The sequence below is a fragment of the Amia ocellicauda genome, chromosome 5 (genome assembly GCF_036373705.1).
Source record: "Amia ocellicauda isolate fAmiCal2 chromosome 5, fAmiCal2.hap1, whole genome shotgun sequence".
Taxonomy (NCBI): Eukaryota; Metazoa; Chordata; class Actinopteri; order Amiiformes; family Amiidae; genus Amia; species Amia ocellicauda.
Window position 1 is genome coordinate 39,966,883 of NC_089854.1, and position 25,222 is coordinate 39,992,104.

At 38.1% G+C, this 25,222-nt stretch overlaps 2 protein-coding genes across 2 annotated transcripts in view; both read right to left on the reverse strand.

Moving 5' to 3' along the window:
- kcp (kielin cysteine rich BMP regulator) overlaps positions 1-25,222 on the reverse strand; it is a 74,660-nt gene that overhangs the window by 32,097 nt on the left and 17,341 nt on the right. Inside the window, exons 6-23 of the mRNA XM_066705175.1 lie at positions 24,968-25,130; positions 11,984-12,057; positions 9,732-9,828; positions 8,477-8,559; positions 7,857-7,950; positions 7,569-7,648; positions 6,867-7,046; positions 5,391-5,484; positions 4,386-4,468; positions 3,660-3,753; positions 3,397-3,476; positions 3,023-3,108; positions 2,710-2,800; positions 2,395-2,494; positions 1,219-1,304; positions 766-859; positions 330-482; positions 129-235 (exon numbers count right to left, since the gene is read on the reverse strand). Coding sequence (XP_066561272.1) covers positions 129-235; positions 330-482; positions 766-859; positions 1,219-1,304; positions 2,395-2,494; positions 2,710-2,800; positions 3,023-3,108; positions 3,397-3,476; positions 3,660-3,753; positions 4,386-4,468; positions 5,391-5,484; positions 6,867-7,046; positions 7,569-7,648; positions 7,857-7,950; positions 8,477-8,559; positions 9,732-9,828; positions 11,984-12,057; positions 24,968-25,130 — 1,839 coding nt within the window. The remainder of the gene's footprint in view (positions 1-128; positions 236-329; positions 483-765; positions 860-1,218; positions 1,305-2,394; positions 2,495-2,709; positions 2,801-3,022; positions 3,109-3,396; positions 3,477-3,659; positions 3,754-4,385; positions 4,469-5,390; positions 5,485-6,866; positions 7,047-7,568; positions 7,649-7,856; positions 7,951-8,476; positions 8,560-9,731; positions 9,829-11,983; positions 12,058-24,967; positions 25,131-25,222) is intronic.
- LOC136750261 (uncharacterized) lies at positions 16,813-21,962 on the reverse strand. Its single transcript, XM_066705176.1, has 3 exons — positions 21,424-21,962; positions 19,071-20,502; positions 16,813-18,527 (listed from the first exon to the last, which is right to left on the reverse strand). The coding sequence occupies exons 1-3, from the start codon at positions 21,911-21,913 to the stop codon at positions 18,335-18,337; spliced, it is 2,115 nt and encodes a 704-aa protein (XP_066561273.1). The 5' UTR covers positions 21,914-21,962; the 3' UTR covers positions 16,813-18,334.

Genomic DNA, 25,222 nt, shown 5'->3' on the forward strand with positions numbered 1-25,222 from the left:
TACATTTGCATTACTCTGTTAATGCCAGTGCACTTAAAACATTTGAGAGGGCTGTAGACAAGAATGGCAGAAAAAAAAAAAAAATGGGACAATATGGATAGTTGGAGATGGTTTTTGCACACGCTCACCTGACACCTGCAGTTCTGACAGGGGTTGTCTGGGTCGACAAACTCTTGCCCGTTGTTGTACACGCACTGGTTGTATGTACACTTGTCACACATGGGGCAGCAGTCTCCTAGTTACGTGACACAATTAAAGAGTCAGTCATGCAGTGTGGGCAGCCAATGTAGATGATACATCTGAGGGGAGAAGCATCAAATTTCACTCACTGTTGACTTTGGCGGGGTGCAAGCAAGAGACAGGGGGACACTGTGTTGCCCGGCACCTCGCCTCTCCATTGAGACAGACGCAGCTGCTGCAGGGATCGTTATCTGGCGCCCACTCGGTCCCCTCTTCGAACTCCACTCCCTCCAGCACACAAACTAGAGCACAAGACACCAGACAACAGGGGATTCACCTCCGAAAGGGCTGTTTTGTGCTCTCAGACAAAACTGGCCCTAAACCACAAACTTTATTGAGCCTCACGAACCATTTTTCTCCAGTCGGGACTCAAATTGTAGTTACTGTACAGTTTCTCCTTGCTCTTATTCTGTTATGTTTCTTGGAATGTGTAGATTTGGTCACAACTTGTAAGGTATTCTGGGTAAAGGGAAGTGTTGAACCAAAGAAAAAATTAAAGCTTTTCATAAGATGATCATAATATACCTTTACAAACTGGGCAGCACTGCTGGGGGTCTATAACTGGGTTGGAGCACTCGATGGGTGGGCAGCGCTCCTGCTGGCATCGCACGTCCCCTCCCTGAAATGGGAAATGTCAGGCTAAACAACATGGCTGTATTGTACCATTAGTAAGAAAAACACTCTTTTGGTCCCTCATTACTTTTAAGGCCACGTAGTAATTGTTTACAATTGATTAAACCCATTGGCTAGTGCAGCCGCTATTAATATTCATACCCTGTAAAACACTGTAAACGTTTCTCAATAATTTATGCAACAAATACTGGATGTGCACCAAACACAATGTTCAGTTATACTGCATCAGGGGAATGAATATTTCTGGACATCAAGGGTGAGTTAATAGGTCAATGATTTGGTTCCAGCTGTGTTCTTTGGGTTCAGAAATACAAAAGGCTTTAGGGAGAAGATGTGTTTACTCACTATGCAGGTACACTTAAGACACGGGCTGCTTCCAGGGGGGGTGAATACTTTCCCATTAGTATAGATCCGTCTTTCATACTCGCACACTGAAAGGAGACAGACACATGCGAAGGATTTCTTAAAAACTTGTATGGGTAATACAAAAAGTCAGAATGATACATATTCCAACCCACTGACAGGAGATTTTGGTTGTGTTTTTTACAACGGTCTAATTGTTCAACATGTTGTAGTCACTACCTAACATGGTCTTTATTTATTTCCTAGTAGTGGTAATAACCAAAATGCTGCTGTGGCAAATCCTGCAGTACAGTAATTAGAAGGATTCGGACTGAGAAGCAAAATCAGTCTGCAGTGCTGGAATCATCTGGAAATAATTCAGCAGGAAGCAGACAGTTGTGTATCTCGGCTCAGAGACACGCAGTGCAGATTTCAGAAAATGTAAATACTGTATATACACATTTAAGGGGAATGCAGTCTAAACCGTTAAGGAATGCTTTTTTTTTTTTTTTTTTTCAAGTTTAAGATTGAATGCTCTTCAGTCCAGCTCTTGTTTTGTGAAATACTATGAAATGTTTCTTCCCTCATCCTCAGTAAGGGTCTACCTGCCATATGTGGGTCTGCTGTTCCTGTCAGAGACCATCATGTCTGCCACCCAAACGACCACCAACCATGAACTGTTTTTTCAAATTAGGTCAATAATATAGTTTTTAAACTTTTCTCAGCCTGTTTAAGACTTTTTTTCTTATTTCTGTTTTTGGTTTATAATGAATTAACATGTTGTGTCTCATATGCTTGGTCCTTTATGTCTGAGACATTCAAAAGTGACCACATCCATTTTGAGGAGGGCAATAAACCCAACACAGAGCTGACATGAAAGTCTGTATGGCTGAACGCTGCTTTACCCTCACATTCGTATTTGCATGGGCTCTGTTAAGGTGCAGAGCCTGATTTGACTTGCCTTGTTTTCTGTGTAAACACAAGAGAGTCCAATTTGTGATTATGTCCGTATTAAAACAACCAAATCGCGTAAAAAACAAACAAAATGTAACCATTATGATATGACAGGTTTGTAGTTTGATATTAGAAGGTGGGACAAAGTTTGGATTTAATCTGGAAAAATATTAATTACCATCATTCAGAAGGTCTTAATATGTGCTGTGCATGCTGAGTACTTACTGTCACAGATGGGGCAGCATTGCCCACTTGGTGTGGCCGGATGACTGCATCGAACAGGATGGCAATTTAAGTCCAGGCGCTCACATGACACGCGACCATCCTGTAAAGTGTGCATATCATATCATACATCATCATATCAAATGAAATAAATACATATACAAATGAAAATGTAAATGCTGGCTGGAATGTCAGACAGCAACTCCCATCTAAGTCAGTTCCATATCCACCTAGTACTGTGGTTGCTGTGATATTAAGCAGTGAAATAAAGATTATTTCTAACTCTCCAAAGCCTCAATTATAGGCTTCATGACTTACTGAACACGTGCAGCTCAGGCAGGGGTTAAGAGGTGAGATGAACGTCTGTCCATCAACAAATGTCTGAGATTCATACTCGCACTCCTCACAGCTGCAATAAGGAAAAGCATCTTTTGATTATTGGCCCTCTGCTTTCACTCACATTCAGATTCAGGGCTAGGATTAAGGTTTTGAACTTTAACATCTATTTGGGTTACGAATGGAGATGGTAGTTCAAAGTTGTGATTTGGTCTAGGCCTAAGATGGCTGGAGTTGAGGACTGCGTGTAGCACTTCATTTTGAGATGCACTTTGTGTCGACAGTGAACTCTCACCGTGGACAACACTCTCCTGGTTTCTTCACAGGATTCCTGCATGGGGCTACAGGGCAGGGGATAGGGTTACAATGCTGGTTGCCATTCTGTGGGAAATTAAGAGAAAAATAATTTGAAATGTCAAGGGTAAGGTAGGTGTGTCCTGAAAATACATCAAGAAAACAAGATCATAGCCTTTCGAACACTTCCACTGCCCTTCAGTGCGATGGTCAATACACTACACTATCTCTTTGTCGGTGCATAAGTGCTAAAATAGTGTCCGTCAATAAAAAAGGGAGAATTACATCAACAGAGAAGCTCTTTATTTATAGATCTGCATGAAGAAATGGGAATACTATTATCCTTACATAGTGATTCAGAAGCAGGTAACTTACTGCACAGATGCACTCAGTACAGCGCTCTCCACTTGGTACTCGGTCTCCATTAAGGTATTCTTGTCCGTTAACATTGCAACCTGGAATATTCAGACATTAAGGCAAGAACCAGAATGACTTATTAATTACAATGTGCAAGAAAGTTTATCTTATTCTATACATAAGATAACTTGATTTATGAGTTAGGCTGTTGGGGTGATTTCCCCATGTTTACAAAACACAGGCCATGTATCTATAAGGCCCTGAGAAGTGTTGACACTGACCATCACACACTGGACAGCAAGACCCAGGTCTGGGACTGGGAGGATGCATGCATGGGACATTACACCTCTCCTTTTCACATCGAGGCTCGCCCTCCTGACCCACAGAAGAAGAAAACATGACAACGAATTACAAACAAACTGCTTGATATAATAATCTCTCAAAGAACCAACACATACCGTGAGGGAAAAAAGTATTTGATCCCCTGCTGATTTTGTACGTTTGCCCACTGACAAAGAAATGATCAGTCTATAATTTTAATGGTAGGTGTATTTTAACAGTGAGACACAGAATAACAACAGAAAAATCCAGAAAAACGCATTTCAAAAAAGTTATAAATTGATTTGCATGTTAATGAGCTAAATGGATCCCTAAGAAAATGTGTTTATTTAGCACTTTGTTTAGACACCAAGTAAGTGGTTTCAAGTAAATCAGATTTCAGAGTGAGATGTCCCTCTTTTCATGTATTTTCTGAAGCCGTTTATTCATTTAACCAAAACAGTAAAACAACATTGATTTCTACAAATTGACCAGACCAATTTGAAAGTTCCACACTTGTTCCCTATCACGGGTTATATTTACCGCCAGAAGTCGCTTCTTACACATGATAAATTATAAAACCCAAAGGGTACATTTGCAAGTTGGAGGTAGGTTGAAGTCTGGATTTGGTCTTTGCTTAGATAGACTTTTCAAGCTAGCAAAATGTCTAAATATAAACTGTGCCATACCAAACATGTGCAGATAGTACAGGGGTCTTCTGGGAGTCTCCACATTGACATATGTTCATAATGGATGCCAAAATATGTGCAGCCTAAAATACAGGGAAAAAATTATTTTACTGGAATATTCTTTACATCATTACATTCTAAACAATTTGAGATTATGAGCATCAAACAGTAGGATTTCTATACATCCAAGCACCTTGTTCAGATAATGATATGTTTAAGCTATAGCTCAGAAGAAATGTCAGATTTATTAAATGCTTTTTCAATATGAGTTATTTATACTTAGAAAATTATAAGACTTATAATATAAGATACTGAGAACTAGATTAGATATTTTAACTCTCTAGAAGGTTATCTTACAAGGTTTGAGATTCACATATGCAGAAAAAAGGCGATTATCAGAGCAAACACAGAGAACCCCAAACTACTTTGGTAAAACTCGCCAGTCTCCAAACACAATAATTTAAATTATGATCAAACTATAACTTGATTTTCAGTTAGAGATTTTAACTCCTTAGAAAGTTATCTGACAAGCTTTTAGATTCAAAATTTTATATTGAAAAAAGACCATTACGTTCACTTAACAAAACTGCAAAATACAGTTGAGATTACATTGTAACCACATATTTTTAAAAGCAATTTAATGACATTCAGTCACCTTTATGCAAGTAGCAATTGTGTTTGTAAAGTTTAAATTTACTCTTAAATTTTAAGAGTCCTGGATAAGAAACAATCAAATCATTGACTGTTAATGCGAAATCTCTAGATGTAGCATTAAAGTGGAACGAATTTCATTAAAAGAGAGAGACTGGGCTGTAATTACTTGGCTGTGTTTGATTTCAAAGAGCTGTTGTGTGACCTTGGATCTTTTACTTGCAAACCACTGAGGGGAAGTGTAAAGTCTGATGCCGGGGGATGTTTAGGGGAGGAGATCAGTGTGTGCCACACAGTTAATACAAACGCTCTGGAAGCAGTGCACGGTCTGCAATTAGCTAATTGATAACTTACCTCTGCATTTAGGGCAGCATTCATGAGGCTCAGAATCAAAAACACTGCAGTCAAGAGGGGGGCAGGGGTTCCTGGAGCAGGCCACATTTCCATTCTGTTAAAAAAGTGGAAAGGCAAAAAAGAAGAAAGAAGAAAAGACCAGTCATTATGCCAAGGCCAATTCCCTCCCTCCTAGAATCTATTTCCTAAATCTGCCACTATACCTTTTTTGTATTATCGGTCTTTCTTCTCAGAAACAAAGGGGTTTTTGGAAGCTGCTGCTCTCACTTTCTTCTACCTTTGTTTTTGTGCATTCTATGCAAAGAGGCCCTGTCAGCTCCGCTTTAATGCAAAACAGATGAAGCAGAAATCTCTGGAGCAGATTTGTGAATAGAAGGGGGCCGACTGTGCACCCCTCTGACAGGCTGTTAACTTTAATTGTGCCACCAAATGATCTTCATTAAGGTTCGCTTGCATCTCTGCCTTCAGACAGCAGACAGCACACGTCACCCCCTCGAATGACAGAGATGTCAGGTTAAAAAAACAAAAACTATGCTGCACAAAGGGGAATATATGTAATTGTGCACATAAACTTTTATTTCTGGGTTCATTACATGAAAAGGATCCATCAATGTATATAGGTGCAACTTTTCTTTATGCTCTTACATATTTTTTAAATTTTACATATACAGATAAAGGAATTTAGATCTAAATTAATAACAACAATTCTGGACCAGTGAAGCTTAAATATACATTTTTTTAAATAATAAACTTTAACCTCAGGAATCTATTAGAAATAAAGACAAATCCTCAAAGCACAGATTTGAAATAAATGTCAGTGCCGTTAATATTGATATATTTTCTGTTAAACGAGCCCTGATTATGACAATGTAATCACCACTGTGATAGAGCCAATTAAGTTAAATTTATTTTCATTGTTTTAGAGGGCTGGTGGTGAATAAATGAGTTAGTCAGTGTGTCTTCTCAGATGTGCAAACAACTGGGAAAACACTGAAGGATGGGATGAGGAGAAAGACAAAAACACTTTGGGTAAAGATTTGATATCAACATGTTTCCCATAATTAGTGATCCAGCTCAAGTCGAATATATACGAGTGAGAATTTTCACAGTCAAGAACAAAACACCTGCATAGAATAAGACCAGCATATTTTGGTTGATTACATGATAAAGAACTGTAGGGGTATGGGGAATCAAACCCAGACCAAATCAAAACGTAGACCTACCAGATTTTGGATTAGATACAAGAGGAATCCTGCGCTGAGGCCTCCATCAGGTACTGAATTGGATTTGTTTGGACTGGTGGTTGGAATTTCTGAGTTTAATTTTGAAGCACAACATGCTTGCCTTATTTGAGTACGTAAGTATGTGATAGAAGAACAGCACTCCATTGATTCATGGGAAATAATTTATGTCCATATGTTTAATAAAGCAGGCATCAGCACCTTGTGTTAAAAACTGCTTGAGAGCAGGACTGACCGTGCAAATACAGTGCTCACATCTATCTCCGCTGGGCACGAAAGACACACCGTCCAGGATGACCTGTCCGTTTAATTCACATTTGGAGCAGTCTCTGCAGCAGGAGCCAAAGGGAGGTTTTATCCCATGGGTACAGGTCTGAGGGCACTGCTGGATATCAATGCAGGATGGCCTACCATTCTGGGAGGAAATAACATTTGGTGAGCACAGACAGACAAAAGATCATACAGCTATAATAGCATAGTTGACCATCTGACTCCAGAAAAGACAATTTGCTTTAAGCAGGGTACAGTTTTGAAGGTATGCTAAGTGTGAAAGGGTTATTATTCCCCCCCAATTCTTCCAGCATTATTCTGATGCTGAACTGTTACAAATAGATAAACATTTAAATCAATATAATGCTGTGTAATGGCTTTAGAACCAGGAAATGTCTGGAATTTCTATCAAGACAAGATACTATAATAACGATACTTCAGATTACTGTCCTGGGAATATAGCTGCCAAGGAAACTGAAATGGCTAGCAAGAACGTCTCAAGCGAGTCTCAATAACTCAGGTTTGATGTTCAAGGAAATTCTTCTTGGGGTTCAGGTTGTTGGGGGGATCTCGTACTGTCAATAATATCTGTCGTATAAAAAAGAAACATTCGGGGGGGATTTCACAAGCACAGGGACACCAGAGATTACATTTCACATCTACATACCATGCAAGTGCATCTTTGACAGCCATCTTGAGTAGTGAAGGAATTGTCAGGAGGGTTTGGTCTCCCATCTAGGTCACAAACTGAGAGAGGAGAAGCAGTTTACAACCACGCCGACTGCTGAGGATTTAGTTTTGGGCAGATAGATCAAATATTCCTGATAGTGATATAAAAGGGTGAGGATTTCATTTGAAATGTGTTATTTCCTCTAAGTATTCCTTGCTTTTTTTAAGTAAGTAAGATCTTTGGAAAAGATTTTGCGATTAAGTTTACTACGTAGCGTCCGCTTACCTGAGCAAGAAGCACAGCACTGGCCAGGTCTCTGTATCCTGTTTGGGCAGGATATGATCGGGCATTGCACTGGATTACATTCCACCATGTTATTCTGAAAGGCCAAAGCGCAATCATTTATATCCAACACTTTTTGAATTCTGTTACTTTTTGCCGACTGTAATTGATCAAAATGACTCTGAGAAAGGTCTATAACTGCATCAGGCCTGTCATTTTCCCTAGTCCCAGTCTTCTAACTGTTATGTTACTGAAGCCTGTTACAGCAAAAGTTGAAAGGAACTTCCTGCCTATTTCTTATCATCATGTAGTCAAGGACAGTTCAGTACTTAAATTTAGACAGAAAACCTTTTTAATGTGCCGTTTGACATAAAGCATCAATGCGTTTGTGCAATAACTTCAGAGGAAATTGCAAAATGGCAATGCTTCTTAAAGTTCAAATACTGTTTCTAACAGCTGACTTTTTGTCCACAAAACTGCAAAAACAAAACATTTATTAATTTTGCTTTAAAAAAATCTGCCAATTTCAGGGAAGGGTGAGTGAATAAAAGAACTTTAACCACATCATTAATTATCATGCATAAGTAAAAATCCTTTGGTAAAATAAAAGGTAAGCGACTTACTATGCATGAGCAGTTCATACACGGGTTTGCTCGGGAAATAAAGACATCTCCATTTTCATACACCTGGTCTTCGTACTTACAGCCTTGAAAAAGACACAAACCCACTTACTTGCAGTGTGGAGTAGAAAGAGCTATGTCAATTCATGATGTCTGATGCCCAACTACAATTTCACAATGTAATCTGATCACTATTGCTAATGTTTCTAAACACACTCGCTCACCTTTCTAAGAATCCTTCAAATAACCTGCCTTTTTATTTGTAGAGGCTGAGCTGTGAGTTTCTCTGTATTGTGAAATGAAGGAAACCACATATTGATTTTATTGGTTATGAAATCGTAACCTGCAAACCTACAATAACAAACCAGTGTAGTAGTTTACATTGTAACCAGTGTCTGGAATAACCAGGTAACAGGTTTTAAATTCAAACTAAACTGAATCTACTGATATTTGGATTGACATAAAAGACGGAGAAACAAACACAGAATTCCATAAAATATAGGGTTATTATAATCACACATTGCTTTAACAGCTGAAGTAAAGTGTCTGTGTATTTGGCACTTTGAGATTTAATGCCAGTATTTCTCCCCCTGCATCATTAAGTTGGTTAATGGAATCAAAACCAGTCTAAATCAAGCCTGCTAGCATCTCTGCATCCAACTTCATTTTAGCTGCCCTTTAAAAGATATTATAATGCAGAATTATTTGGAGCACAAACTTCCGTTTAGAATGCAAGATTGTTCTTCTGGAACTCTGGATGTATCCCTTTCAGATCTGGGCCACGAAACTGAGATACTTTGGCTTTGAACCTTCATACAGTACTGTGTAGCTAAGTCACCATACTCCTATTACATCCATGGCAAAACAGCTAGATATAATTGAAGACAGAATTACTAAATATATGTAGTCATCTCTCACAATCTGGTTTAAAAGTCTTATTCTCCTTCTTTGCTCCATTCCTTCAGTTTCATGTACTTATTTGTAGAAAAGCATAAACTCATGATTGTAAAACGTATTTATTTTAATAATGTGTTGCCAAGATTTAACATGAATCATAGCATAAGAAACAATATAAAAATTGAATATCTGAAGTAAACATAGGGAATGTAGTACTAATGTACTTCTGTACAAATAAGGCACTACACCATTGCTTTAGTATACAAAATCACAAAGGGATCATCATAACTCACCCGTTCTTGTCAAAAACCTAGAAATGAACTTACAGTTATTGAACTTCAAAACAACAAGATCGTCATACCTGGATGGCAAACAGAGCAGCATTCCCCAGGAGGGACATATGTATGGGAGCACGAGAGAGTTGGACATCTGAGAGGGTGGCAGTCCATATTCCCATTCTGAGGGATGCAAGGTGAGGCAGAATTAAAGGTCTCTTACAACCTGCATTTTCTAAGTCAGTAAATATTTAAAGAAATCTAAAACAGCAGTGTCACTGAAAAAAGAAAAGTCAGTTTAGGTTTTCTTGAAAATATATTTGGCTTTATGGTTCAGGAACTGCGTCACAATGCAGTTCACTCTATGTAAAAGAGACGGGTCATGCACATGCAATTTATTACATACCATTCCTTAGTAATATATATATGTCTGTCTGCCGACTTTAGGAAAGAATGACTTAATATCTGAGTGAGTGAGTGTGTGTGTGTGTGTGCGTGTGTGCGCGAGTGTGTGCGTGCGTGCGTGAGTGAGTGAGTGTGTGTGTGCGTGAGTGAGTGTGTTTCAAGCTGAGTAAGGTGAAATGTCACCTGATAAATGGGATCTTAACACTTGAAATCCTGTGTGACACAGACACTATGGCTGTTCTGCTTTCCATGGAGTTTAAAATAGGTTTTAAAGGGGTAAAAGCAACTGACCATTCCCTTACAGACATGCCATCGGAGGGACATGCTCTTGCTTTATCAAAACCGTGCGTGATGTGTGCATGTTAATCAGATTTTCAAGTGCATGTAAACCAAAGCAATAAATATTTTCCTCAAATGGGGACTTGAAGCAATTATCAACAGCTCACTTTAGCTTCTTTTTAGGGTGAAAAACATGAAGCCTGGAACAGCATTCTTCTCCCATTACCACATGACCACATGCTGTCAGGAAAGAAAAACGCAGCAGGGCGCACGTTACCCAAAATCAAAGGTGCTGTCATAGCCATTATGAAGTCGAACAGAAGCCCCATGGTAAAGTTTCTTTTATTGTAGCTAAGTGCGTTGGTTAAGTTTCACTTATTTTAAGTTATTGGATACACAATGCATTCGGCATGGCACATCCCCTTTCGCTGAAATAAATATAATGAACACTTCAAAGAGCTTGGTAAACCATAGAATTATATGAATGTACAAAATACAGTGTGTGTGTGTGTGTGTGGGGGGGGGGGGGTAGTTAAATGCTGTGTTTAAATGCACAATGCATGATTACTTCACAAAGTATTTGTTGCACTAATTATAGTTAAAATATTGCATTCTCAAAAAAATGTTGAAAGTCATTATCTTTTTTTCTCCCTGTTTTAACAGAAACAAAACATAGAGCAGTCATTACAGCTGTAGTCATCTGTAATTTTCTGCTTTCCAAAAACAACATGATTTTTTTCTTGAGGACTAATTTTGTTCCTCAGGGGAACTGGCTTATTCTTTAATATTCCTTTTCTGCTCCTAAGCAGAGCGGCTATGTCCCTTTCAGAGATCCATGTCTCTGGTTATGTGATAGTACTTGTGCAGTCCCATTGCACTTTATAGCTTCTGGAATGTGTTTCATGGACAAACTCTCAGAGCTCGTTATTACAAAACAAACCCTCTGTCAGAGTATAAATCTCATTTCCAGGTTATATTGCTAGCACGTGCAAAAAATTGGGCTCTTATTAAACTCACCTGTTGGCAATACATTATTGCTTCTTATACATCTGCTCACAATAGTCTGATGAACATTTCAGAAGACAGAGAAAACCTTAGTTTGTCCAGCATTTTAGAAATCTGGAAAACTGGAAAAAATGCACTTCATAGATGGTGTGACGCTTTTATGTTTAGGTGAAACTAAGATCACATATGTAGCTTAAACCCTGATATGAATTAGGTCATGGACTGTATTCATACAGGGGTCAATAACAATTTTGCACACTTTTTAAAGTGTGAAACCAATAAGAATGATGTTTGATACACATCACATACACACACAGGTTAATGCCAATATGCTGCACATGATTGAGTAGTTTATTGTTAATTGAACATTTGTTAATGTTGTAGGAAAATGCACATTTGTTTTAAAACTTCATGAATACAGGTGAGTATGTGTACCCGAGACCCCTGAATATAACCGCTAAATATACTTTTATGCTTCTAGTATTATTTAGTATTATTCTGAATGTGAGAAAATGCAATATTCCTTTGCAGGATATTTATGATTACAATAGTAAACCATGGTAAAATGAAGAGTACATGTTAAAAAATGAAAAAATCTGTGCGGTGTAACAAGATTTTAACATGGAAGAGTATAGAAAGATCTGCTTACCGTACACACACACAAACATCGGTCAGTTGTGAAAGACTCTCCATTGATGTACTTCTTTCCATTGTAGCTGCAACCTTAAAATTACAGAATTATACGGACTTGAAACCAGGAGGCATTAGAGAAACAAATGTCAGAATGAACCTATTTATCATTTGGATAAACAACTGTCTCATGGGTCTTTTATTACCAATAGTAAACATTAGTTAGGCTACATAGGCCTTCTGAAACCTTTGTAATATACCCTATATGGAGCACATTATGTGGTTATTTAGTATGGATTACAAGGATTTTTAGTTTTGGGTGTTTGGGTAATGCATTAGAAACACTTATACTGTACCTTTCATTACTATAGTGAAAAACACAAATACACCTTCTTATTTACAAGGATGTTACGTGAGGAAATACCCAGTAAATGAGTATTTAAACAGTAATACTAATGTTCTTCTAGGTTTATGACAGTTGTCTCTCTTCTGTTGTTTATGACATATATCATACATCAAATTAATTAAAATAATAAGGCCAGCAACCTTTTATTTATATATGCATCTTATCTCCATAACCCCAAACATACATTGAAATATACAAATATCATGGTAAAGTAATGGGATTAGCCATTCGATTTTATTGCATTTTAACTAGACTAGGAAAGTAAAATAGATTATGAATTCAACATTGTTACAATCATGATTTTAAGCTCATTTTTTAAGCTTAAAAATAATAGTAATACAAATTAATTATTTATTGGCTAAAGAAATACCATTTGTCTTGGTGGTAATGAGGCTACAGTGGATTTGAACCTGAAAAAATACTAATACATGAGCAAGGGATACTGATTATACTGCTTAAGAAATGGTCATGAGAAATTCAACTCACTGTTGAAATACATACCAGAAAAGCCCCACTTCAATCACACAGCTGTTTGCCAGACCAGGTCCTTATCATTTTGGGAATCCCTTTATTGTCTCCTACTTCCTCCCTCCTATCTGAAAATCTATGGCTCGCATAACTCTCCTTGTGTGAAACACTGTCAGATGTTCACAGGTTCTTTAATTTGCTTTTTGGTAGTTTAGGGCACTTGTTGTTCTGTTTGTTTATTATGATCCAGAACACACATAGAATATAGTACAACAGGGTTGATATATCTGGGTATGTCTTTGGAAACAGCTTCAAAAACAGCTAGTCTTTTTCTTAAACAGATATTATTTCACAGGGTTCTCATCTCCAAATTCTCTCGACCTTTTAATATAAGCCACGTGGGAACAATGAGCTAATTCCACCAGAGCAACCCTGAGGGTGGAACAAACTATGATATCTGGAGCTCAGTGCTGATAGGTACTCAGCAGGGTGTTAGCAGTTCAACAAAATATGCATAAGCATTCCCTCACTTCACTGATGTTCTTGTTATTCATTTTTACACCCCACCACCCCCTCTTTTTAGTTTGCAGAATTGATTTGATTAGACATACAGAAAGCATGTCAGTATTTAATTGACTGGTATTTGCAAAGATATTTGTTCTATGGGTTACTGATGCAAACAAAAGTTCTTCAGAAAAAACAAGCAGAATTCCCTGTCATTTTATGAGTTAACAAAATGAGCCAAATTATTTATGTACAAAATGTTTAGTTAGATTTTTGTTGTTGTTGTTGCTTTAACTACTTCCCGAAGTGTATAAGCCCCACAAAAAGGACAAATAAACAAATTAAAACTTAGTACAAATATTTGACATTTTCCTATGGAGATCAAAATAAAGATAAAACAAAGAAAAACAACAAAATATAAATAAAGATTTTGGAGACAGTGGGAAACTAGAATTAAGCTGCATTATTTCAGGGGGTAAAGGCACAGAAGAAGCACTGCCTTTTGTTACAAACTTCAGTTACTGCTTGACTACTCTATTGGGGTACAAATAAATATCTGGAAAAGCAGCATCATAAGCAAAACACCAAAAGTCCCCCAACATACCGCAGAAAAACTTTACTTTTGTGTATTGAATATTTCACTTCAGTCTTCATTTACGTACCCTAATGTAATGCAACCTCAGTCTGTATAGAGGCATCTATGCATCCAAGAGGTAAAAATCAAATAAGCAACAGACTGACCTTGGAGGAAAGACAAATCCTTAGCACTCGTTTTTAGCGCAGGCCATACTTCTTTACAAACATGCACTGTCTCTCATGAGAAAGCTGGCTTTTTGATCTTAAATGATGAGGTGATAGGTGACATGGACTCACACAATGCAGCCTACTTCTTCAAACCACCGACCCCAACCCCTTTCATCCTCTGCTAGATACCTACAAAATAGGAACAGTGGTGTGCTTCTTATCGCTCTCTCATAATTAATTTCACCTTAAATTCTGGTAGCTTTCAACCTGCTCCGGAGCAGCGCATTGTACACTGTATATAAATCAATCGATCAATCCATCTGTATTTTGTATAGTGCCCTTCATAGAGTTGTAACAGAACACTTTGAAATCAACAAAAACTTGTGTTATTAATACAAAAAATAAAGTAAAGCATTAATCATGGAGGAGAGAAAGAAAAAAAAAAAACTCTTAAAGGATGAAAGACTAAATCTCTGGAGGTCCACAGATCAAGGCCGATAAAATGTATAAGATTTAGAGTCTGTCACTCCCAGGTCAGGCGACTTTCGTTCAGTTCTAACACAAATGTCAACTTAAAGAAAATAACAAAAACGCTTCAGTGCTCGTATCATAATTTGTACTTTTCCGCAAAAACTAAGAAGTAACAAATCAGTAGATTGTTGTATGTTCGTTATAAATTGGAAAAGATTGTTAGTTTTGAGTTAAGAGCTGCATTACTTATAACTGAGCATAGTAGAATACAGTAGGAATTCAAAGGAATAGCTAATAAACAATATTTACAAAATTATAAAATAATTGTTCACATTGAAATTTTTCAAGAAAATTAAACCATTTGGAAAAACAAAGCAAAAAGAAAACTAAAATGTCCATGATCCCTTATAAAACCATAGTTTTATAAGGCAAAGCACACAGAAAGAAACAATATCACCACAGTAAAACCTTAGGAAAGCTGCCAGATTACTATACAAATTTACTGTGGAAAACTTTCAAAAGTTCTTGGAGCTCTTCAAAATGGATTAAACACTACATTTCCAGTGCTTCAAATATAAATAAAACGATCTGATACTTTCACAGACATATATAACACTACTATTATGTATGCACTACTGTTTACATACCACAATCAAACAGGAACACACAGCATAAAACCTTTAGCATAACTCTTCTCATCTCTGAATACTTCTATAAATATGCAGGAAAAACGTAAGCACATTTATCAGTCATTGTTTAAGGCTGTGCAGATGTTATTAGCTTGAAAGAGATATGGGCTCATTTTAGCAATCATACAATTACTCAGTGGAACACGTGCATAAAAACCGAGCCAGTTTATTTCCTCATATGTTATCAATTTATTCCGATGGTTTTCTGTGTGAGGTATCTGTTGTATCAGGCTTGACAAAACATGTTTTGAAATGAAAAAAAAAAAAAAACATGGGGTGGGCGATGCACTGTTTTGTAATGCACTTTTTGCAAATAATAGTTTTTAGGTTTTGTAGAAATTCAAAATATTGAATATGAATGAAGGACTACACAAAAGTCAGGTTACAAACACTTTATCCTACACCTCTGAATATCTATTTGTGAATTTACTTTTGGACTCTATACTGTATGTGTGGTGCTGGTTTACAGATTAGGCAGCCACACACTAAGGGTGTGCCCCCATATTCAGTCATGCCAAATATAATGAGACACAAAACTAGAGAGGGTTTGAGTAGGAAAGCATTTAGTTCTATTCTGTCTGTTGTTATATGCAACTTATTGTATGTAGTTTAAGTTTCAGAACAAAAGAGTAAAACATCATTATCAGTTCCCCTCTCAGAATGTCCCTTGTACTTGAGACTAGTCAGAGGTCTGAAAGCAAAGTCAGAACAGATGAAGTTGAACGATAATACAACGGGCTGCAGCCAGCACTGCAGGCCTAAGGGATTGGATGTATATTTCACTTTGTCATCAGGGAAAACATCTGGCTCCATACTCCACAATCAACTGCCAATAACAATACGAGCACATGCTTTTCATTTGGATGTTAAGGAACGGCAGCACGTTTCAGTCCAGTTATTGCTTTTGTAAATGCACTTCAAATCAATCCGGTCTGTAATGTGTGTGCGCATAGCAGGTACTAACACAACTGTTTACAGACTCACACTATAAACAGAAACACCTGCCCACCAGCATACAGAGAAGAACAGGAGATGTTGCGGTCAATTAAAAACAAACGTCAAATGATAAACAGAAAACAGACTAGAATCTAAATCCTAAAATGAATTACTTTTATATACATATACTTGACATTTTTTTGTAATTCAGGATCCTGCATCTTTCACCTAAATATTTTGTTGAGGCACTGCCCTGCAGCACTACATCCAACCAATCTCTGACCAGACTAGATGCCCAAAAGATGAGTAGAGTAACAGACACATTATAAGTAAGTGTTTAATATGCCACCCTTGCTCGATTCACTAGTTATTCCTCTAGAAGATGTCCCAGTATGTTAAAGTCCTCCCTGCCAACAGGATATTGGTTTAAAATCACTTTTTAAAGAATGCTTCTACCACAAACAACTGATATTTAAATCTTTTGGATTTCCTGTGCCAAAGAGAATTTGGCAATTCATATAATTTTACCAAAATGATCTTTGAATGTCCAAGATATATTTGCAAACAAACAAAAATATGTTTGCATCAGAGACTGAAAAGGCTACCAAGTAAATTAACTTGAGTCCAAATAAAGGTCTGGGATTAATCAGTTAAATCACAGTAAAAAGCCATAGCGAATGGGGTGTGGTAACTTGTTTTGATATAGGCCATAGTCTACCACGATGCAGAGCTATTAGAGTCAGTTCAGACAGATAATGTGAGCCCATCAATTCTATACTCACAACAGGATCGGCATGTCATTAATACATCACTTATTTTGTATCTCAAATTATATTAGGCTATATTGTAGAGTGGTGTTAATATAAAAACTGTCAAATTGTCTTGGCTTATTATAGAGACGTTACTAGATGCAAGACATTTTATGACCAATACGTTTAGCTGATTGAGGGACAACGTTATAGAGCTCATGATCTGCAAAAGAATACAGAGTGGGTTAATTAAGCATTTACTAGTCAGTGTCAAACAGGACAAACATGCACTTGCACAAAACCCTCAGAGAAGCAAGACAGATAAACAAACAGGCATGCAGGGAGATAATGCAGAAATAATATTACAAATAATTATAATAATAATAAATAAAATAAACAACTACTTAACTCATTATCGTTTTGCTTTATTGTTCACCAAAGGAAACAGGTTTGCAATAATTTGCAACAGCTGTTCATGCAATAGTGAAAGCAATGTAAAAGGATAAGAAATATGTCCTTGGTTGCTGCAGGGGCAACAGAGGCAGAGCCCTGACCATGCATTTAAAAACATTAAGAAAGCAAATGCAAAGTGGTGTTACTTTTGCGCATTTTTAGGCAAGCAGTCCATTAAAAAAGTAATTTTCATTCCTTGGGTTTTGGACAGAATCCATGTGTCCATATGGCGTTCAATAAAACACAAAGTCTCTAGACTCTTGTAACTTGTATAATGCAGAGAGCATATCATCGTATTAAAGATATTTATTGCCCGAAATGTTTGTAAATGGCCAATACTATGTTTCCCTAAAATCAGGCTAAGTTACTGTGGTCGTATCAAGTTATGATAATGGTTTAGAAATCTCAATTTGTAGTACAGCATGAAGTATATATAGTCAACAGGTTGAATATCCTATTAAAAACAACAAACTGATAAGTGTCTTAATGACACCAATAAAAACAATTTTCTAAAAAATTGAAATAAAATAAATATGACAGAAAAAACTACAATATAAAAATGTCGAGGGATGCAACAATTAAGAACAGTTTCGTAAGGGGAAAGTGTGGGAACAAATGAAACAATAAAAAAAACAGCATAATCACTGTAATTCTACAATCCCCTCTCTTAGAGAATGGGATGAATGCAGTTCATTAACAGTTCATCAACAGAATATGACTGCATAGTTGTTATTTCCTTGTAAATGTACATAAACATCACTTCTCTCAGTCAGAAATGGAAAATGGTAAACACATTAAAACAAAATGACCTGGCTACTTAGGCAATGATGTTGTGTGTGCTAATCTGGCTGGAGTCTGAAGCCATACCATATTGAGGAAGAGGACGCAGAATGGCACACGCACTAGCCTTAAAGCATGAACCCTCAGGCAAAGTCAGCATTTCTCCCTGGTCACCAACCCTGACACATGACATGGCTGTCAGTCTCTCTCTCATACCACTCGGTAAAGCAGGATCCGCAGTTATGGACACGACACTCTGCCTCTGGGTAGCCTGCACACTGGGCAGTCTTGCAAAGGTCTGGACAAGCCAGGGGAGCTGTACCTATTGGGCACCCTGAAAACCAGTGCAACTCAAAGCAAAATCTAAAAAACAAAAAACAAAAAAAAAACACAACAACAAAAACAAAGTAACAAAAGAGAGATTGTCAAAGCTCTGAAGGAAATAGGTCTAGGTATTTAAACTGGGTCACAGTGAACTATGTCACTATTTTGAAGGCTGAGAAAACTGCAGTTGCAATCCCAGGTTGTATTTATATAAACATATATGAATTGGTAACATGTATTGAATATTAAAACACATCTAAAATAAATAAGTCAAATGAACATTGAAGGTAATGAAACACAGATATAAAAACTAAACTTCAACAGCTGGCTACCCACAAGTCTATACATATACATAATATTGGGCACAATGATACAGTACAAGAAATCCTTCTCAGAGTTGAAGAATTAAGAATCTTTCAAAAGCAGTCTACTGTGAAAGCTCTGTTTTAATTAAGGTTGTAACTTTTTCTTCTGTTTTAAAAGCAATATAGATTAGTCTTTATCTTATATGAAATGTCACACATTTCCTAATAAACGTATTGATTATAATCACTGGTCCTAACTTAAAAGCAGCTGTATTACCTGAGGTCTGGAGTGACTGGAAGCCAAATTCCATCTTCCTTCACTGAGGAGATGTTTGGTATGAAATCCCCATCAAAGGGATGTTGCATTGCCCAGTTCTGCTCAATAAGGCGTATCAGTGATAGGCTTTCATGAGCATCTAAAGCCATCCAGTTCTGCACCAGCCAGTCTTCTGGCAAAGGAGTTATACTAGGACAAATGCGCTTAATTCTGGATAATATTTCTGGTCCAAGCATTTTTATCTGCAGCTGTATGAAGAAATAAAATCTCATGTAATGAGGACCCTGGAAATAAAAGTTACAGCCATCCTTATCATAACCATCAGTGCGGAATCCAAACACATCGAATCCATTGTGATCGAAACCAAACATATCATAGCCATACTTGTTATATCCATTCTCAAAGAGTTTTTCTACATCTTCTCCATGTACAGAAGCAGTAAAAGTCCCATCCGGTCTTACCCCAAATGACGTAATGTTCAATCGGTTAAACCCATAGCGGTTGTAGCCAGAAATGTCATAGCCATCGTGATCGAAATAGTCCCGGTCATAGTTATCCCTTCCAAAACCGTACTGGTCCCAGCCCATCTGATCGAATCCAGAGCGGTCATACCCCTGCATGTTGAAGCCCTTTTTGTCATACATTCCCCGATGGTCATTCCTTGCTCTCCAATTAAGGCAGTCTCTGTTGTCGCCATTTCTCTGGTAACCCGGGGGGCGAAAGCCGTTGTACCTTTCTTTGTTAAAGCCCGACAGCTTGTGGGACGTGGTGAGGTTGCAAGGGGTGCCAAGTGTAACTGGCACATACATGGTACAGAGCTGCTGCTGGGAGAGCATTATGTCATCTGGAGCAATGTCGAAAGGTTTCATTTTCACGTACCTCAATTCCACCGGGTAGCTGGAAAGCCCATCTAGTCTGAGCTCCTGCCATTGCATCCAGAGATTATCCATGAAGGCATAATGAGACCAAAATATAGGATCATAGGCACTGAACAAAGATGCCATGTTTCCGCCTACCCAAAGGTGGAAGAGCCCTGAGATGGCCTGTATGCGAAGGGAGAACTGATGGAAGTCCTCCTCAGCCAGAATGAGTTGTATGTTGATGGCGTCAGGCAAAGCCACTGATGTGTTGAACTTCCTGCGGAGGCAAGGTGACCACCCGGTTTTGTGCTGAAAAGGGTGATGCGAAACGCAGTCTGTCTTGTGCTCCCCGTTGCCGCCAAAGACATTGGCTTGCCAAATGGCAGAGGTCGCCAGAGAACCCGCATCCACAGTCCATTCGAAGTATGGGATGGAAACTTCGCAGGAGGACACTCTCTGCAACTCTCTCTCTAGCGTTTTAAGGAAGTAGCGGTGCCAAGGGAGAAAGGTATACTGTCCATTGGCCTGGGGTACGTATTCGGCCCGTATTCTAGCAAAGTCTTCCCAAACACCTGAACATATCACAGCAAAGTTAGAAAAGAAAAGTCAGTGGGGGAGCAGGGGGGTGCAAGAAAAATGTTAATTGAGAGGTAAGAAAATACAGGTCTCATGCGAGTCAAGAATTGTTTACATTCCTTCACCAAGATTTAGTTGAGTTATTTCATTTCATTTTCATGCTGTTAAATATTGGCTGCTGTCTGTGTGTACAATATTGGAAACTAAAATGTGTCCCAATAGGATTTACGTTGCCTGGAACAGCAAATCGGGCCCCTGCAAAACACCCTAGTTTAATTAGAGAACAGAAGATATGTTAGTCTAGCTGTTGCTATAATGTTAGTGGTAGTCAGACATGTAACATGTTGATATACATGGTGTTAGAAGGTACCGCCATAACCCAATAATACTGACATTTGTATATGACAGCAAATAACTCATTGCAGAGGTATAATTATGTAACATCTGCAGCTACACTCATTTAAAAACTAGATTTTTCAGTCATTTAATAACTAGATTTTCAGTCATATAGATAGGCTCACTCTTACTATAGGGGAATTATAATGTATTGGAATAGATTATCAACAGCATCATTCTGATGTCATAGAATAGCTACAATAAATTATTTCTAACGTGTGTTGTGAAAACAGATTGTTATTTATCCCACTTAAATGTAAAAATCAAAAATCTAACAAATGGTAATAATGTGTGATACATTACACAAAAATAAATATAAATACATACATTAATAAATAAAAAACAAACAAAATGCATGCAATTTGTTGGAGTATTTGTTAGGAAGACACAAAAGTGATTATCTGATTAATGTTGTGATATTTCCTTTACACAAAATCTTTATCCCTAAGAGTTAGGCTACCCACCCACTTCTTCGGAAGAGTACACAAAAGGGATTATTTTATACAACATCTGAGAAATACCTCGTTTGGAGTAAAGCATCTTCACGGCCTGCTGGTAAGTCTCCCTCTCTGCCAGGGTCATGTCTCTCACTTCCTTGCGCTGTGTCAGATGCCGGCAACTACATTCCACGGCACCGGTGTAGCTACACAGACAGACTTCACAGCCAGATTCGAACGACTCCCCAAACCGATAGGTGCGTCCTTCAAAGGAGCAACCGCATCCGTCTCCGCAGGCCACGTCCGCGCAATGCTTACCAGGGGAGAAGCTGACCATTTCCCTGCTGAGACCGTCCTGACTGCGATGCTGGCACTGAGAGAGAGGCAGGTACTCACAGTGGTAGGTAAAGCCAACGAACAAACCCAGGTAGTTAAACCCATGTGTGTCCAGGCCTTTGCAGTCAAAGGAAGCCCTGTTGAATCCTTGCTGGTCAAACCCATCAGAGCTGAACTCAGAACGCCCGTCGTATTCCCCTTTGCTGTTGTATCCAGTCAGATTAAAGCCAGCGCCCATATGGAAACCCTCTCGGTTATACCCCTGGCAATCAAACCCATATTTATCGAATAACCTCCCGTCACTCAACCCGCTAATGATTTGTCCATTCAGGCCAAACAAAGCAGGGCCAAAGCGATCCAGGTTTGCAGCCTCTCTCTTTTTTCCATTACGGTCCAGACTGGATGCGTTGTACCCATATCTGTCATAGCCCTCCTGGTCGAATCCTATCGCCGAGCCTGAAAGTTTGGGCTCGCGGAAACAGCAGGCCCCCAGCAAGCAACGCTGCATGCAAGCCTCCAGGCTCTCGAAATTGTTGCCGTTTCCACCACAGCCACTGTAAAAGAACTCCTCACATGCCCTCGAGAGGCCATTGTAAAACCAGCGCCTCACCGGCTCCAGTTTACATCTACAGTGGCCTTCCATCTTTGGCATTGAACAAGCCTAAAGGATAGGCACACAATATGCAGGTTGCCTTTGATTCAATTTATATATAAAAGAAAATATGTGAATGTTGGTATACAAACACTCTAAAGAAAAACATGGGTTTGGCTGAGGGTAAAAGATTCAGACTGCAAGAAAGTCAATGATGAACAGCTTCTATGTTGATTTTGTAAAAATCATATGGACAAGAACGCCATTATTAGTTACCTAGATAGTCCACAAACAGGTTAAAGATGAATCAGCGTGTTTGGTGATAATGAGGATTCATGAAAAACTAAACTAAGGCAAGTATTGATGAACACAGAACAAGTAGACACACAGAAGCGAAGACAAAGAAAGAAGCGCAGTCGTCACAGATACAAATTGGGCCATATCACAATTCAGTCACTTTGCTTTTGTGTGTTTGGAAACAAGATACGAATGTCTTATATGCAGGCCAACACCCTGTTAAATATGACCCAACATGTAAACCGTCAATGTTATGAATGTGATTTTTTATTTTTAATGAGACAAGCTTCTCACCAAAACAGCATGATGTAATGAAAACAATATGAAGTCTATAGACCTTACTCAGCAGGATTCAACACATGCCAGAAGGAGAAATACAGTTCCTTTGTTCCCACTAAAAGATCTATATTTAGTACACCACAAGAAACCATTTAACTTCTGTCACAACAGAATGGGATCGTGGGTATAATAAATAGTTATAGAGCAGCCTCAAATTCAACTGGATATATATTTAAAATGCAGTTTCAGTAACCACATTCAATCCCATTTCAAGAACTGTGCGGACAGGAGCTAAGAAGGCATGCAAAATGTACAAATACAATTTACTGAAGAATATTAACACTGAACACTGCTACAATGGGAGAATCGAACCATATGTGAGTAAGGTCTATACAGCGTACGTTTCCAGCGGATCTAGACAGACAAGTCTAACAGACATCTACAGCACTACAGGCTACTACAAGGAAATCTAATATATAACATTGAGGCAGGGCCAGACTGCCGTACCTGAGTCAGCGACTTTTCACATAAGCGCCCAAATGAAGTAGGTGGGCACTTGCATCTAAATCCTGAGGGGAACTGCCCAGTGTCAGAGGTCAAAGTCTGGCACACGCCCCCATTAAGGCAAGGACTGGAAACACAGGGATCTAGAAGAAGACCAGACTGTTCAGAACATAATGCATCTGGAGTAGGCAGGTTGAACCACGATCCAGAAACGATGACAGTTTGGGTCTATAAAGAGTGACTACACTCTTTTCGTCAGCTTTCTGTATCAGTTCCAGACCAGACATACAAAAGGACTGCAAACATCTACCAAGATGAATGCATGTATTCCAACAACATTAAATCACATTAGCTGGCTGTTAATCGACCCATTTTCCCAGCTACGGGACAGGATTCACAGTTATCACCTTATAACCTCCTTTTCAGACAAACAAAATGTACTGCTGTTTGAGCTATTCACCATGAAATGCTAACTGAACGCAAACGTGTGTTCAGTTTTAAAAGATAAACAGTCTCCCACTATTTAGAACTAGGGTATTTTATTAAACGTCTGAACCCACATGTTCTTCATCATATTGCTTTCGGCAGCAGTTTGACAGACTCTGTAAGACTGACCCAGATCAGGCCATGGTTATAAAAGTTCACTTAATTGTTGGGACACTGCCATGCTAAACAATGCATATTTGTCTTGTTTTTTATCTTAGGATATAATTTTGCAAAACATGTATTTTTTATGAAGAACAATTATATATATATATATATATATATATATATATATATATATATATATATATATATACACACCCGAATACAGAAACAAAAACCTGACATATGAATAAAGCCACCAAATTTGAATGTTTGAAACTCAGCAGTACACATAATGAAGTGGTATGAACTCTATACTTTGGGTTCAACCAACAGTAGTACCTGCACAAAATTATACTTTGACAATTCACTCAATTTATGGAATTTATTTTTGTAGGAGCATATCTGAAATAGCTAATTAAAATAGTAAAATAATGTACATTAAACTAGAACTTAAATTATATCAGTACAAATTACAGGCTTATATTATGGTTTATTATAGATTAAATGTATTGAAAATAGCATTCCTCCATGCTGGATTAAAACACAGACGTTAATTCCCATGCACAATTTATTTTGAATTGATTTGTAAATTGGTTCATAGATTCTCAGGGTATAATGAATAGAGGAAATGTGGTCATGATGGTTTTAAGATTTCACTAGTTAGTGTGGATATTTGATGGTGTGTCTTCATTTTATTAAAAAAATGATTTGGTAAGTTTTGTTGGAAGAGAACAATAAAAAAGATGAACGCATATTCTTGTTTCTTTAGTGATACATGTAATATTGCATTATGTGTACCAAGTAAACCATGTTATTGTATTGAACCTAAAGATACACAGCTCTATATAGCTATCTCTATCTGTCCGTCTGTTTGCCAGTCTATCGATCTATTTATCTGTCTACCGCTACCCATATTGTTAGTAACAAACAATTCAAAGTTTGTTAACCCCATAACACTGTCACTAAATTAATTGTTGCTCACAAATAACTGCAAATGAGAGAGAAAATGTATAAATCCCATTTACTACTCACCATCCAAATCTGTACACTGCACCCTCCCCTTCACACAAACACAGGAGCGCTGATCTATCTGCCAGGTGATCCCCTCCTCAATCTCTCTTCCCTCCCAGGAACAAGTCAGACGCCGACACTCACAGGACTCCAGGTACTTGACTCGAGATAGCAGGTCACCGTTCTGTGACACAAGTGACAAAAACAAATGCACATACAAGGGGACATTAAAAATGGCAGCTTTTTTAAAGGACCCTCACTGACACTCGCTGTTGA

Coding starts and splice junctions, on each gene's coding strand:
- LOC136750261 (XM_066705176.1), bottom strand. CDS start 21,913: ATGGGCGCTGGCTTTAATCTGACTGGATACAACAGCAAAGGGGAATAC. Junction 20,503..21,423: donor GATGCTTTACTCCAAACGAG/GTATTTCTCAGA, acceptor TGATATGTTCAG/GTGTTTGGGAAGACTTTGCT. Junction 18,528..19,070: donor CCAGTCACTCCAGACCTCAG/GTAATACAGCTG, acceptor TTTGTTTTTTAG/ATTTTGCTTTGAGTTGCACT.